The sequence below is a fragment of the Aulonocara stuartgranti genome (genome assembly GCF_965226115.1).
Source record: "Aulonocara stuartgranti genome assembly, chromosome: 17".
In the NCBI taxonomy this organism is placed as follows: Eukaryota; Metazoa; Chordata; class Actinopteri; order Cichliformes; family Cichlidae; genus Aulonocara; species Aulonocara stuartgranti.
In genome coordinates, this window is record NC_138953.1 from 13,811,046 (window position 1) to 13,827,207 (window position 16,162).

General features: G+C 38.1%; 1 protein-coding gene across 2 annotated transcripts in view; it reads right to left on the reverse strand.

Annotated features, from left to right (window-relative positions):
- The window catches only part of LOC309691867 (tensin-3-like), a 58,821-nt gene extending 43,375 nt beyond the window's left edge, over positions 1 to 15,446 (reverse strand). For both annotated transcript variants that reach the window (XM_082509881.1, XM_082509880.1), the window contains exons 1-12: positions 15,085 to 15,446; positions 10,387 to 10,560; positions 9,750 to 9,800; positions 9,544 to 9,666; positions 9,370 to 9,434; positions 7,889 to 7,972; positions 7,517 to 7,629; positions 6,582 to 6,642; positions 6,411 to 6,486; positions 5,687 to 5,816; positions 5,393 to 5,458; positions 885 to 989 (exon numbers count right to left, since the gene is read on the reverse strand). In XM_082509881.1, the coding sequence (XP_082366007.1) occupies positions 885 to 989; positions 5,393 to 5,458; positions 5,687 to 5,816; positions 6,411 to 6,486; positions 6,582 to 6,642; positions 7,517 to 7,629; positions 7,889 to 7,972; positions 9,370 to 9,434; positions 9,544 to 9,666; positions 9,750 to 9,800; positions 10,387 to 10,536 (1,024 nt within the window). In that variant the 5' untranslated portion in view covers positions 10,537 to 10,560; positions 15,085 to 15,446. The remainder of the gene's footprint in view (positions 1 to 884; positions 990 to 5,392; positions 5,459 to 5,686; positions 5,817 to 6,410; positions 6,487 to 6,581; positions 6,643 to 7,516; positions 7,630 to 7,888; positions 7,973 to 9,369; positions 9,435 to 9,543; positions 9,667 to 9,749; positions 9,801 to 10,386; positions 10,561 to 15,084) is intronic.
- Positions 15,447 to 16,162: the final 716 nt, after the last annotated feature.

Below are 16,162 nucleotides of genomic sequence, written 5' to 3' on the forward strand. Positions count from 1 at the left end.
TTAAACCTCTGTCCTTCCCTAGTAGGCTACTTGAGCATTACTATAATGCTTGCTCTAGTAAAGGGTTATTTCACCAATTGTAAGCTTTTATTTTGCATTTGTTTTTCAACGCAAAAATATTCTTTACAGTCTTTGCTATTGCTATTGCTATTGGTGTGGCTGTATTTAGGAGGTAGAGTGGGTTATCTACTAATCAGAAGGTTGGTGGTTTGATCATTGGCTGCTCCAGTCTACCTGCCGAAGTGTCCCAAAGCAAAATACTGAATCCCAAAGAGCTCTCTGCTGTGTCCATTGGAGTGTGAACGCTCTACTTGGGTGTAGAAACAAGGGCTTGTACAAAGGTGTGTGAATGGGTGAATAATATAAATCACAAATTCTCACTTTGGACAAAGTTAACCCAGATATTTTTATGCTTTATACTGGTCTGCTTTATTTCACTAAAAGCCTTTGTGTGAACATGAGCACGATATAGAGGGATTATGTAATCCTAGATTTTGTAACATTGGACAGGGTGGCTGTAAAGCAGGTACTAAAGCTATCTGCCCATATGGAAATTGCATCTTTACTGGTTCACTACCTGCTTAGATGTGTGTAACGTTTTTTTTAAATGTATTTATTTTTACTTTTATTTTGCGACTATTTCTCTATCACAGACATAGCTTTATTGTTTTTTTCTTGTTGTATTTATATATACTATGTTAAAGCAGTGAAGACAAGCTAATCTATCTCCCAAAAGGGGTATTCAGATAAAATGTTATCCTGTTCAACCCTGGGTAATAATAAATTCAGAGGAAGTACAGAAATTCAAAAAACAGGAAAAGAAACTGAAAGAAGGAGAAGAATGTGGGGAATTTCTGATTAAGAAATATTAAAATACACCTCACCTGTTTCTAGACAAGATGTGTCCTGATAAGAGTCTCGTCTAACCAAAGGGTCCAAGGTGTCATAGTCCACTGTCACAGAGCGTCCATTGTGCCATAGCTCTCTGCCTGCACATGACAAACAGTGCTGGTCAGGAGTCAGTGAAACAACAACAAGACACACAAACTCAAACACTGGTGTTAGGGCAAATCCCCAACAGCCGATCCTGCAGCAAATCTGCTTCAAATATTGCTGTGAGCCTTATTTTGGGTTAGACTCTGATTTCTATCAGCTCATTAAGATCTGTGTGTCTGGATGTGTGTGTTTGTGAGTCCGGCTGTATATATTTTCCTGTGTGCACAGTATCTACAATCCAAATTCCTGTCAGATGTGTGTGTGTGTGTGTGTGTGTGTGTGTGTGTGTGAGATATCTCTGTGTATTGCTTCCTGTTGAGAGGAAAGGAGTGTGACTACAGTTGATGATGGCCAGTTTGGCCGGTGTGGTGTCCAACACTGCCCCCACCTGGCTGACCGATCATTTCATTCACAGGCAATGTGTCAGAGTGTGTTATTCTTCAGTTTGACTCCTGTCTTGTCTGCTTGAATTAAAGACACATTGAAGCCTGGTGCAGCCTTTTAATCCAAATAATATGAATATAGTCTTGCTGCATCAATTAGAGAGGCTACATGTTTGGATTTTTCAAGGTTTTTCACCAAACAAGAAAATAAAAGTCAGAATATCTGAGGGGTATCGCAGAGAGACAAAAACAGTAGTTCTCCAGGCATCTTGAAGGGCATTACTAAGCTCTTCTTTGGATCTTGGGTTCACTTTCAAGTGATAATGTTGAGGTCCAGGCTCTGGGGAGGCCAATCTATGACTGACAGTGTTGCATTGGGTGATTTTCTATCCAGGTATGCTTTTACTGCACTGGCAATGTGTTTGGGGTCACTGTCATGAACCTGAATTCCAAAAGGACCTGTTGCCACTTATTTTTCACTTAAAATTAATAGAAAATTGGCCAAAATCCAAAGCAAAGTTGGAGAGCTATTACTGAAAACCATTTTAAAACTTAGAACAAAGTCCAAATGTTGCCATTAGGTTGCTGACTGACCAGTCTGTAAGCCAAGCTGACTGAAGTTAAGTTATGATAGATATATTTCAGTGCTTAAAGATGGGTGTGATAAGTGACATTTTGGGGCATATCATTGCTGGTATGATTGCCATAGAAACACCCCCAAAAAAGATCTAGCATAGTTTTTATTAGCCATTAGCATGAGCAAAGCTAGCAATCCTTTACTAACTGTACAGCACAGCACAGAGCTCATTTTCTTTTTCATTTCCTCTTGGAACATATTTATAATGTGATTTGACTAGCTAACTGCAGCTCTGGAGCAAATGACTAAACATAGTTTGTTTGGATGGCAGCGCTGATGCTTGAAAAACTGAAAATGAAAACTCTAAAAGGTTATCTATATGTCATCAAGGGCTACACAACAATCAAACAAATTACAAGTAGGCATGTTGTATAGCTGGTTGCAATACTTGTCTAAGTGTCTTGTTTTATCATCACCATTGGATTTCATCTTGTCAAATTGTGAGACTTTGCAGGAACGCTTGGAAGTATACATTTAATGTAGTCCTTATGCTAGAGTTTAAGTTGTTTAAGTTGTTCCCTCAGTGCTTTTTCTGTGTGGGCCTTCAGGTTATTCATTCTATAAAGTTCTTGTCTCTGTCTATATCTATTTCACTTCCTCTTTTATTTAGGTAGTCTTCTGTCTTGCATTTTTTGCTTCTTTTGCATCACTGTCTTGATTAATTTCAACCCTGCCTGGTTCCTTTAATTGTGTATTTATAGCCAATTTCTGTTGTTCTTTTTCAGATCATCTGTTAAGCTCTCCTCATCTGCTCCCTGTTCTCTGCAGAATTTTGGATTTTGACTTTTCCCTCTGTGGACATTTGCTTTACTGCATTACAGATTTAATTAAAGGTTAGTTTTTGGTTTAATCTGCTGGTTACCGCATTACCGCATTTGCATTCTTCTGATTCCACACTTCATGACAGCTCACAAACACATATACAAAAGCAAAGAGCTGTTACACAACAAAATGCACAATCAACACAAAGATTACTCATTTTTAGTAATTTAAACATTAAAAATGTAATAATACAGAGTTACTATCTAACTTAACATGGAAACTCTCATCGATATGTTCTTTGTAAAATTCCACTATTTTATTACTTTTATTGGTAATATATGAAAAAAGAATATCACAGTAGAGTATATCTTTCATGTTTTTTGGATTATCAATTTAATTCAAGAGTTAAGCTGTATGCTGACCCCAGACAAGCAGCTATCACCTAAACTCAAACAGGTAACAGGCAGCAGTAGGACTTTGTTGCTACCATTTCCAGTACAGTCGCTGTGAGGATGGCTGTGAAGTGCTCTTTGTGCTGCTTTTCAACTTTGCTGTTGGGGTTTGTGTTGATATAGAAACACTAAAAGAAAGACCTTGTGCGCCCTCATCCTCAGGATAGAGATTTGTGTCAGTGTGTGGGACTCTAGCATAATTTTTGTACTGTTAACTAATAATTATACAACGGCGCATTTCATGTCCTGTTACAGAGTAACACTAAAGTAGTGTAAGAAATGACTTTCTCCAGGAAGTAACTGAATAATTTAACACATTAGTTCGTAATAATTAGTAAAGAATTATTACTACAATAATAACTAATGTGTAATGTTCACTTATTTGGAGTAATGACTCCGAGACTGACTCTGGATCTGGCATTAACAATCTAATCTAATCTTTTCTGTATCTTATTACTGATTTAAAGAGTAGCAAGACATATTTTCTCATAGCTAGTGTGGTGATATGCAGTGTGTTCTGTGACCTGAATTATAAATGCCTGTAATAAAGGCTGCAATCAAATACTATTTAAAAAAAAAAAAACTTCCTCTGTTTCTGTAAGACACCAAATATTTCATCTCACTTTCTCCATCACTAGGCCAGTGAAATTTAAAAGACTGCAGCAAACAGTGAACAAGGAGCTGGTGATGCTAATGTTATTGGTGCTGTTCCAGAATTATTCAACTCCAAATTTGGAGTGGGGCTGAGTTGCAAAGTTGCTTAAAGGCACACAGAAACTGTGGGCAAGCTAAAGTGATATAGCATTTATTTATTTGTGAAATCCGTTGCAAGGGTACAAGCTGAGCCAAAAGTATATATATATTTAAAAAAAAAGGCAAATGTGGTTTGGCAATTAAATCAGTGCAGGTGAGCTAGACTAGACTTGATCTAACAGTATGCTTGACTTCTAGGAATCTGTGTATGAGTAATGCTTTCATATGAGTAATTTCTTTCTACCCTGACACTAATACCCATGTACGGTACTGACCCACTATGTCTATGCTCTTCTAGGGCAACTGTCATGCAGCGTTAACTTGGCACTAGTACATTCGTGAGTCAGATCAAGTTTTATATGAAGAAGAAATCTTTCGCTTGAGACCTGCAAATACATTTCTTTTAAGATACAGTACAATGTATCTTGGTATATAGTATTGCTTTATATTTTCCTTCCAAGGAGCCAAAGTGCTTTAGAGCAATAGTTTTCCAGGCATCTGAAAGCCTTAGAACGTTTTTAGGAGAAAGTCTGACTCATTGGTGGAGGCTCTGTCATGGTTTGGAGCTGCATTTCAGCCAGTGGTGTTGAAGATTCTGACAACACCGATGGAAATATGAAAACAGAAAAGCACCAGCTGTTTTTGATCAACCATCCAGTATCATCTGAAAAGCATCTGATTGGCAACAGCTTAGTTTTTCAGCACAACAATGACCCCAAACACACTGCCAGTGGAGTAAAAGCATACCTGGATAGAAAAACTGAATATTCTCAGTCATGAACTGGCCTCCCCAGGCTGGCCTCCCCACACTGCTTCGATAATGTACTTCCACATTATCGAAGCAGTGTGGGCTCATCTCGACAGAGAACAGAAGTCAGCCAACGTTCAAAGAAGAGCTTTGAATGTCCTTGAAGAGGATAACTATTCCTGGAGACTACTTAAGAAATTACACCCAAGCTTGCCTAAGAGAGCTCAGGCTGCGTTGAAAAATAAGCTGTCATAGCAAATATTGATTTCCAAGCTTATTAGAATTGCACAAACTCAGTTTTTTACCTTATATCCTGTATTTCCATACTTGTGCAAATATTTCAACAAAGCGCTGCATCTTTTTTCTATTTCGTAAAAAAATATAAAGAAATGAGGAGTGGGTCAGGAGTTTTGAACAGTACTGTAGTTATTCTACAAATGGCAGCTGCCAAACGATCTGCTTTTAATGAGTGGTGGAGTATATAAAAATGTTTTATGTTTCTAAACAGGATCAAAAGACTTTAGCTGGCTCAATGAGAATTCTTAATATCCACCAGAAACTGCAACACCTGCATCATATTTTAACCAAAATTATGATTATGCATATACAAGCTTTACTGAAGAACACATCAAAGGAAAGTTTTTTGTGAGAGACAGCCTACCTGCAATTTTTTCAGGACTTTCAGAGAATAGCAGCTCTACTTTTCCATCTTCTGGGAACCGGGCATCTGGAATGTTAAGGGAGAGATCAGAGAGCTGGACAGTTAACTTGGCATTCTGTGCATATTTCCATGTGCCCTTCACACCTGCAGAGCTGATATGGTTCCAGGGTTAGTTCAGGTAGATGGAGAGCAGACTGGCTGATAGATTTATCAGTTACTGATTAAGCTTGATAGTGGTGCTGCACTAAGACTGCACCTGGCAGTGTGTAGGCTGAGGTAGCAGGTCATAAATACCTTCTCTGGCACAGTCAAGGTCCGCCTTTGAGAAAGTGAGGGCGTGTCCACATATGAGGCCCGTGTGAAACTGGAGCCGGAAGACGACCTGACGACTAGCTGACCGGCTGTTTTTGTCATAACAAACCACCTACAAACAGACAGTGAGACGGTAATAAAAACAAATAAAAAATAAAACATGACTGTTCGTTTTTTTTGTAAAGACTTTTAAAAAGTTACATTTAAAATTTAGGCAGATTAAAACAAAGATAGATTTGGGTCTGGCATTAGACAGAATGGTCAGTTCTGTTTAACTTGTCCTGTTGGTGCTCAAGCAAAAAAATGTACACTCATGCATACATGCAGATGCACAAATAAACCATTAAAACCATATATATACATATAACTGCAAGTGCAATATTCAAATAATGCAACACAGATGTGTCCTCCAATTACAGAAATGTTTATTATTATTAGTAGTAGTAGTAGTAATAGTGCCGGAGGGGTTAGACATGGGGCTAGATATTCAAAAATCAGTCCACAGGGGAGCATTCGATTCAGGTGAAAAGTTTTAATAAACTTTTCATTCATGAAAGTTCATATTTCTTGAAGAATGAAAAATTCAAAATCAACACATGTTCAAAAAATTGTTTACAAAATTAAACAATAGCTCCTTACTCTTGTGTAAACATCTGCTCATCAGTTAGCTGATAAAAATCAAAATATACAGAGTATCACAACTCACCATGATGTCCCCTTTGAGCAGCTGAGCGGGCTGAAGCACAATGTAGAGGCGATCTGTCTCAGCTGCATTAACATGGCTGAGATGAACATGAGATGCACATATTAGTACCTTATGCTTTATGTAAGCTCCACGGTTACTGTGTTTACTGTGTGTAGATTATGTATTTCTTACTAAATTGGAGACGTGCAAACAGCTTGTAGACTTTGGTAGACCCTCAAGAACAGGAAACATCCTGAGACAACATCAACAGAGATATTATAATTCAAGTTAAACAGGGTAGTTTAAGAAAACTTTGACTAAAGATAGACAGATAAAGCAAGTTCACAACAACAGTGACTCCAAGGCACTTTATATAGCAAGGTAAAGACTTAGACCGTCACTTTTCAAGCACTTCACAGTGGACAGCAGCAGTCTTTGGTGTACAGGCTGGGCACACAGCCTTACACTAGGAACACTCAGAGAACCCTAAGAATCCATTTACAGATTTTTTTTTTTTTCATTTTCTGTTACAATAACATGCAAGGCTCACCTTGGTTTTCACTACCTTGCTGAATTTTGAAATTGTGTCATGTTATGTGTAAAGATCTGATCGAGGTGTTGAGGATCTCTAGATTAAAACAATGGGTATCTTGCTAGGCTCATAAAGGCTCAAATCACATCTCTCCTTCCTCTACATTGCAAGGGAATGTCACAAACTGCAGTTGGTGAAATAACCACTTGAGGCTCGCTCCAAAACAAAAAATCCATAGATTTTCATGTCAAAATGGCTGAAATAAACAGACTGGTATAAAAAAAAGGTTTTGATTCCTATGACTACTTTTTCACTTTCAATGTTTATTTAGCTCACCTGTTTTAATTTTAATAAGCCATAAAGTTATGCACAAGTTTACCTTGTTGAGTTGTACATTCAGTTTTTTGGGGTGTGTCTTAAGTCTGTTTTTAATCAGCTCATATCTGCGTCCCATAATCTTATAGTGAACTACAAATGAGCTTTGCTATCCCAGCTATCCCAGGTTAAATATATGGTCACAACTAATTGAAAAAAAAAAAGAGAAAAAAATCAGGATTGCATGAGCTAAAATGCCAAACCTGTTTGTGCTGCTTACCTCCATCTGGTCTTAGTTTGGGGAGACTATAAAGAACAACACAGAGCAGGAAAGATGGAGAAGGAGACATCTTTAGTCTGCCTTTTAATATGCTGCCCAGCATCCATACATACCTGAAAAAGCAGAAAGAAAGTCTGTATCTATAACATTATTAGAAATGGAAGACAGTATAGTTAGATTTTCACTGAATTCCCTGGTTCCATTGGTTCTCAGTAGCTTTATTATGTTAACTGTTTCACAAAACGGTCAATCAGGTGATCAATGAGCATGCGATCTGAGGTCAATGGCAGATGTTTTGGTCACAGAGCAGAGGTTTAGAGTTGAACCACAGTTGAACTTTGACCTCCAGGAATCAGTCATGTAAATCTTTACCGTTTCTGTGAAGGGGTCATAAGAGCAGAGAGCGTGTCATTGTAGAACCTCCTCATGGCGAAATGGTCGAGGGAAAGGTCTGCACTGAGAGACAGACACATTTTTAGATAATGTTCTAGTGTTTCATGTTGATGTGTGTATATATATGTATAAGAGTGAGGTGTTCAAGTATGGAACACATGCACTGTCAACGTGTCTGAAGTTTCCTCTTTTTCTGCATTTTTTTTAGTGATTTGCCTCAAATTGAACTTTCCCAACATGCCATAATAAGATGTGGCAAAACAAGGACATCATTTTAATAGTTCAGCTGTGGACCATAAAATCACACATAAGCTATATGATGATGCTATGAAGGCTCTTGTGTTTGCTCAGAGTCGGTGTAAATGTATTCACTGGTGTCCAACAGAAACAGGATCCCTGCCCAAAAATCAAACATAATCACAGTTCAAAGTCTCTACTGTCAGCCGTGCTGCCCTTTGCCTGGTGGAGACACGCAGCAGATCAGCCACTATTCCCTCTGTCTATTGTTCAATCAGCACTCTTTGATCTGCAAACATGTCCAGCACTAAATGTCACTACTGGCGCAATACTTCACAGCTCCATTTCCTGCACTTTGATGTAATCAGAGATAACATTACCAACATGTGAAGTCCAGAGCCTGAAAGGTTTTTTGGACACAACAACATATGAAAATATTCTTTTTGCATCACTCCGAGAAGTCCATTTTATGAGAATTTAGGATGAATCCTTTGCAAAACTTCAATATCTGTATCAAAATGTAAGGTTATACTCCCAAGAAGAGAAGAGGCCTGTGTTTAGGCCTGATCCCAAATTTTAAAAGACGGTTTATTGATCCAGCTATCCGTGCATAGTTTCTTGATTTATTTCAGAAGCCAAACACCAAAATGAAACAAAAAAGTTTATACTAACACTGTTGCAGAAGGTCTCAAAAATGTTTTAGTCCTGCTTAGTTTCTCCCTTCTCTCTAGTTCATCCAAAAACCAACTTAAGGTTTGACCCTGGAGATGTGTAACACTTCTCTCATATAAAGCCTAGACCGGTGTTGGGCAACCAAGCCTCTGGAGAACTTCAGGACATGTTGAGGAGGTTGTTTAGCCATTTAAATCAGCTGTGTTGGATCAAGGACACATCTAAAACCTGCAGGACACCGGCCCTCGAGGCCTGGAGTTGCCCACCCCTGGCCTATTATCTTGCTGTAGGATGAACTCCTTTGAAAAACCTCGAAAACTGACAGCAGGCTACATTTTATAAACAAATATGGCCTGAACCCAGTATGATGACTAGGGTGATCTAGATCCCTTTATATTAACTCCACCCCAAGGACACTAGTGTAAGATGAGACCTAAGCCATGTGATATTGCTTTGTTTTACATAATGGCAGTGCAGTTATTTAGTCCCAATGCACAACCAATATCCAGCACAGCAGAAACTTTCCCTGCTGTTTAAAAATTCAGTGTTACCTGGCTGAGATGGAGGTGAAGTGAATGTAGGATGCCACCAAAACTCCAAGTCGACCTTTTCCTCCCTGTTAGGAACAGTCAAAGGATCAGGATAAATAAAATTTAGGTGCTTACGTACATCGCACAAATGCCTTTAGAGAACATGCCAGTGTCAGTGACTACAGTGATGTTTACCCTGCAGTGTAACACGAGGACATGCTTTAGATGGGCGTTCAGCCAGTTCTCTATTGCTGTGCACACACCGATGATCTGATCCAGGCTGGGAGCCAAGAGATCCACCCATCCTGTGTCCAAAACCTGACGGAAAAAGCCCCAGTTGCGCTATAGTACCTGCTTACAGTTTTACATTGTGACATTTAAACTGAGTGCATTAGAATTACCTTGTGGTTGAGTCTGCTCACAGTGTCATGCTTCCGGGAGAGGTTGATGAGCTGAAAAAAGGGTTGTTTGCATGAGATAAAATAAATCAATCACTTCTGCTGGTTGCATACAAGATTTTTCTGTGGTTTAACATTTATTAACTAACATTTAACCTTACAGTTACCTGAATGTTTGCATCTAGGTATGAGGAACATGATGATTAGGGAAGCAAGGTCAAGTAAGGAACTTTTATAATATTTATCCTAATATAGAGCTATATGTAACTTATAAAACATATCCAGTCATTCAAGGACAGAAAACAAAGACTTCCAAACATAAGACAAATTATACTACAACGAAAGGAAGAGTGTAATGAGAAAAATGATAAACTAAATAAAATGTTTTAAGTTTCTCATAGTATGCATTTGATTTGTGTTATGTGGTTGTTTTGATGCTTTCCATATTGTTTTGGAATAAAGAAATTAGTAAAACAACTGAATGTACGAACGGGAAGCGTCATAATTGTTTAAATTATATTTAATTTTTTATAAAAGCAGGCCACTGTCTCTCAAATCTCTGAATCAGTTTGGTTTGCTTTTCAATTACCTTTAAAAATAAAATTTCTCTAGCTACCTTTATCTCATCTACTTGTCTCACCATGTAGTTTTGTCCATGCTTGGACTGCAGCATGGGAATAATCTCCCATAGGTTCTGCAGATAGATCTCCTCTGGACACCCGGGAGGGGAGTATATGGTAATGATACGTTCAGTGATGTAGGTCAGATCCATTCTATGTGCTTCCTCCATAGTTGGTTTCAGTCACACAGTTGCCTGCAAAGACCCAAGTAGTGATACAGAAGGTGAAAAAAAGAATAGCTGAAGAAAATTTAGAGAAGTGAGACTTGCTTGTGTCACATCGGCTGCACTTCTGCATTTCAGCTTACACAGCATGGGACTGAGTTCAAATGCGATCAGTCTTACAAAGCCTTTTACATGATGTGTTGCTAAAACAAAGCAAGGTCATGGACAACCAAAAGCTTAGTCACCGGAAGCCTTACTGAGCTTGCAACCACAGAAGAGTTAACAATGAGCCACAAACACCAAATCTTAACCTCATTACTCATCAGCACTAAACCTGAAAACACTGATTCTGACAAGACATGGAAAATGTGGCTGAGCTGTTTTCAGTCTCATGACTGGAACAGCTTGACAAAGGTCTTTTTTTAAGTTTTAAGCATTACTGGCCCTATATTTCGAAAAAAGAAAAGTCATATCAGCAGGAACCTTTTGACTAGCTATGCTACTTTGTTTTCTGTTCCGTTATTTAGCTGACAAAGTCAGTCATTTCACTCAGTTTCTCTTTAAAATAGGAACAAGTGGGTACTAAAAATGATAATTCTAGAAAGACAGTAGCACCTCTTAGAGTTTTTAAACATGTTGATATCCATTTCAAGTGTATAAATAAATGTTTTGAACCTGATGAGATTTACTACTAAAAATGCTTTTTGCTAACTAACACTTCACTATGTGGACAGCAACTAATATTCATACTATATTACACATGTAACATTAGTATAAAATGTCGAAGTAGCTTTCTGTCCTTAATAACATGCTTTAGACATTTACTTTTGACGCCATTTTTAGACCATATATAATGTTAACAACTCAGCAAGTCACAAATCAAAATTTTGTCACATTAATGCAAATATTGTAATAAGTTATAGAATTCTTCATCACTTAAAGTTATTGACAGTGATATAGTGGATAAGTGGATATAACCTGTAGTTACAAAAAGGCAGCTTCCATCTTCTACGACATCAGTAAATATTTTAAGTTTATGGGTTTTGCTGTTATTTTCAGGTCAAAGAGAGAACATTATGTCAATTTTCATGAATTTCCAAGAATTTCAGAGAAGAATCATCCTTGACATGCTCAACCAATGAATGTGCCGTTTCATAGTAAGAACTCAAAACAAAAATGTGCAAAAAATATATATATATAAAAACATGTTAAAAGCAATAGCAGAGAGGTATCGTTTGACTGTGTTTATATATGTTTATATATATATAATATTTTTATTGTCAGTTGTGAAAGTGTGAAAAGTTAAGCTGAAAAGCTGCGCATACAAAATTATATTAAAATTAGAACAAAGAAATAAAAGGTCTACCCTTTAAAATCCATTGGATAGTCAAGTTACTTGAAAAAAGTAATCAGTAACTAATTACTGATTACTTCACCAAAAAAGTAATCCCATTACTCTACTGATTACTTATTTTCAAAAGTAATTAATTACTTAGTTACTTAGTTACTTTTTAAAAACACGATTTACAACCTGAATAGGTGATAAAGCGATAGATCTTTCAGCCCAATTCTACTTTTTCTGCATAATCCATCATACAAAATGTAATCAAATGGAAAAGTCTCTTTTTTTAACTTGTTTTATTCGTTTTATTCTTTTAACTTTATGCATCAAACAAAAATTAAACTATAAGCAACATTCTCTGACTTGAATAAATTAGTTTAACATTTAAACCTATTTTCTACACATTCCAGCACATAAAAAAAAAAATTTGTGTTTACACTCAGTCTTTCAAATAGATGCAAGTAAAACACAGCAGAAAATAAATAAAGTCAAAGACTCAGCGGTCCTGTTGCTCTATTTTCACCTGTAAAGCAGGACTGTGGTAGGCGGAGGTTTACCCTGGTGCAGGTGTGCCGCGGTCAATGGAAGAATCCGCGAGTTTCTCTGTGAATTTCCCATTACGTGATAGGGCACTCAGTGCTTGCTCGGAAGTTTAGGGGTTTTTTTCGCTGTAAAAAGAAGTTTTCTTCCCACGCACAACGGACACTAATGTTTTTGTCCCTTTTTATGGAATCAAACTCAAAGTAAGGTCAGTACTTCCACGCTTTAAACGCTGCACGCTCATACTCTCTCCCGCACTCGATATGTGATCCATTGTTGATCTGCACACAGCTGTTGTCACTAACTGCGCACTCGCTTACGTCACTGTCGTGAGACATTCTCGCAAAAAATCACGGTTTTAGTAACGCAGTGTTCCTACGGGAAAGTAACGGTAATCTAATTACCGTTTTTGCAATAGTAATCCCTTACTTTACTCGTTACTTGAAAAAAGTAATCAGATTACAGTAACGCGTTACTGCCCATCTCTGATATCTAGAGGAGTGATACCCACACACAGTAGAAGAGAAATTAGTGTGACAAGAGCAGTGGTTGACCTGCTTTTATCTTGACCATGTGACCACAGCAAAGTAAACAGAGACAGGCATTTTCATTGAAACAACATACAGGAATAATCTACTGCAGCAGCAGCCTGCGTCATTAAAGGAACTACATTTTTTTAATTTAGCTGCCAAAAATTAAGCTCTAAGTTATGTTGTGTGTCCAAGAACTGCGTAAAAAAAAAGTCTTCAGGACGTTTTGGAGAATGATACAGTTTTTGGGTTTTTTTGTTATTATGTTGTCTCCAATTTTGAGTGTAGTAAGCAAAAAAGACTGGCAAAGGACCAGGATTTGTAAACCTCAAGCTGCTCAAGACTGAACCTGAGAATCTAGAGTTCTTCAACAATGAAAGAAATGAATATGCTAGGATAGCTGACAGCTTTACTGTAGCCTCTAAAGACTAAATGGCAGCAGAGAGATGCAAAATAAGTGCAAACAGACATGAACAAATTGCAAAGAGATGCAAAATGAGCTGACATTGATGCGAAATGACTCCAAAGAGACACAAAACCACTTAAGAGAAGCAATAGGCTGCTACAGCCTATCTCAGGTACCACAGGCCAACAGGTGGGGTACACCCTGGACAGACCACTAGCCTGTTACTGGGCCAACACCTAGAGACAGACGACTTTTTTTCTTCTTTCATTCACACCTGTGGGAAATTTAGAGTCACCAATTAATGTAACCACACTAACTCCATGTGTTTCTACTGCGGGTGGAAGCCGGAGTACCAAAAACTAAGGGGAGAGGACGCAAAAACATAAAGACAGACTAAGAACAACACAAAGACAAAAAAAGGACTAAAAAGAGATAGCTAATGCTTAAAATGAGATACAAATCAGATAGAGTTACAAAATTACTATAAATAGATAAAAAAAAAAAAAAAAAACCTACTCAGCCATAAAGGTAACCAAGAATCATTAAACTACTGCAAACTACTACACACACCAAAAAGACTGCGGGGCAGGGGTGGAGGGGGGGCTTTTACACATCTGTGCTCAGGGACCCGTTGGCCTCAGAATGCACGCATACATATACAGCATGGTGGTTTAAATCTTAACTGTCTGTGAACTGGACTTGTTGCACTGCTGTTTTCGAGTGAGCCCTTTCTGACAGGGTTGGGTAAACACTCTTAATGACTGACTGCTCTCCAATGATGTATTTCTGGGCTGTTTTTCCAACGTTTTAAGACTGCTGCAATCTAAATTTGTCCACGCTCCGCCTGTGGAAGCAAAACAAACGGAAGTGTGCGACTTAACCGCACACATGCATATACACATGTTGCCATAGGGAGCCCAAACTGGTCACATCCAATTACAGCCTCTCTTTCCCCTTTTTAAAGGAAGGCATTTCAAAATGGATTAGCCATCTTTATTTCTCTATTTTTCTCCTCACAAGCGAAAGACTTCCCTCTTAAATGCAGAAGGAGCAGAGCCAGGGTTTGATTTGTTAACTCAGCCAAACGGGCTGTTTGAAATTGAAAGTGTTTTCACAAAATAACACAAGTGAAATTGACAGCGATGTCCCACCATGGTTGTGGTGGTCAGGATCTATTGTCCAATTCTGTGCTCTCCGTTAAAGTCTCCTTTGTCCTGAGCTTTAAGCTAATCTCCATTTAGTCCAACTGATCCCCACAAAGATTTTTTTATTTTCTTACACATTCTCCCACCCCAACCCAGAGATACACTGAATTGAATCCTGCAGCAACATTTGTATCAAAATCATGTCACTTCACTCAAAGGAATTCTCAAAGCAAGTTGTTAGCAATGGAAATGAGTGGAATTATCACAGCCCCACTGGCAATGTAGGCAAGATTTTAAGACTTAATATAAGATTAAATGACTTAAGACGGACTAAAGCCCAGTGGAAACACGTCTCCTGGGATTCAGTGTCTTAATGTGTCAGTGGGTTAATCTTTGCATCTGCGTGGGAGTGGTAATCCTAGCCCCCCGTTTTGAATTTACCATCCATCACATGCTACCACTAAAGAGATTTGGACCAGCATCAGAGGCTACTGGATTTCAAGGAAAGCTTTCAAGCGGGAAAGCAGGATGTTGGCTAACACTGCCGCACACTTACTGTAACGTGTTAAGAGAGAACAGGAACAGGCTTACCTCGGCCTCTGGTGCTGCAAACAAGAAGTCAAATGTACAGCCTGATGAGTGAAAGTCTGTGTACATGTGTGTGTGTGTGCGTGTGAGAGAGAGACTTCACAGGAGGTGGGAGGAGGGAGGAACGGAGAGCAAGAGAGAGCGTGATAAACTGCACTGTTACAGCACTGCTTGCACTTTGCCCTCTGTTGGACTGCAGTGTGACTTCACTGTGTGTCCACCCCTGTTTGTGAAAAAGACAGCTGGAACAATCCAATCACAGTACTCTTAAAAAAACAGCCAGCAACACACATGGGAGCTGACAAAAATGTTTGTTCTAAGTTATCTCCACTCCAGGGTAACTCTATTCAAATCTACTGCATAATCTCCCAACATTTCAATGTTAACTATTCACATTTTTTTAAACTAGAGAGTGGAGAAACAGAGTCCTCTAAGATATGATTTACCTTGTAACGTCACTTCTTAAATTGTTGCTTGTATGGTTTATGTCTGCCAAGCCCTTTGAGCCTTCATGTGTGATAATGGGTTATACAAATAAACTGAGTTAGGTTGATTTGACTTGTAAAACTCAATAGTTGGTGAAAAATGACTGTTTTGCATGCAGTTGAACAGTTGCAATGTTAAATCTAATGTATGCAAGACCCACCACTAGATAAATAGCACAATGTTTTAGCACTGATGTGGCTACTTCAGTGGATGCTTACATTTTACTGCAATAGCATTTTAAACACATATTTTTGGTGCTATTGGACACTAACAAATTTATTTCTATAGGCAGTTTCATACAGATTAAATGCATTTCATAGTGCTTTACCAGAGACTGATCACTGATCGTTATGGTAAATCGGGGTTAGGAGGACAATATGTATAATGAAAAAAACAGTACAACGACTATAACATAGTGTCGGCAATATCTCAATAATAATGTCCATTTTCCACTAGATGGCGCCAGATGACGGGTTATTGATTAATAAGACCCGTACGGCATTTAACACAAATATCATCGACAGAACAATTATAAATGTGTGTTGAAGAATTAAAGATCATTAATACCAGTAAAAAGATACTTTTACTGTTGAAA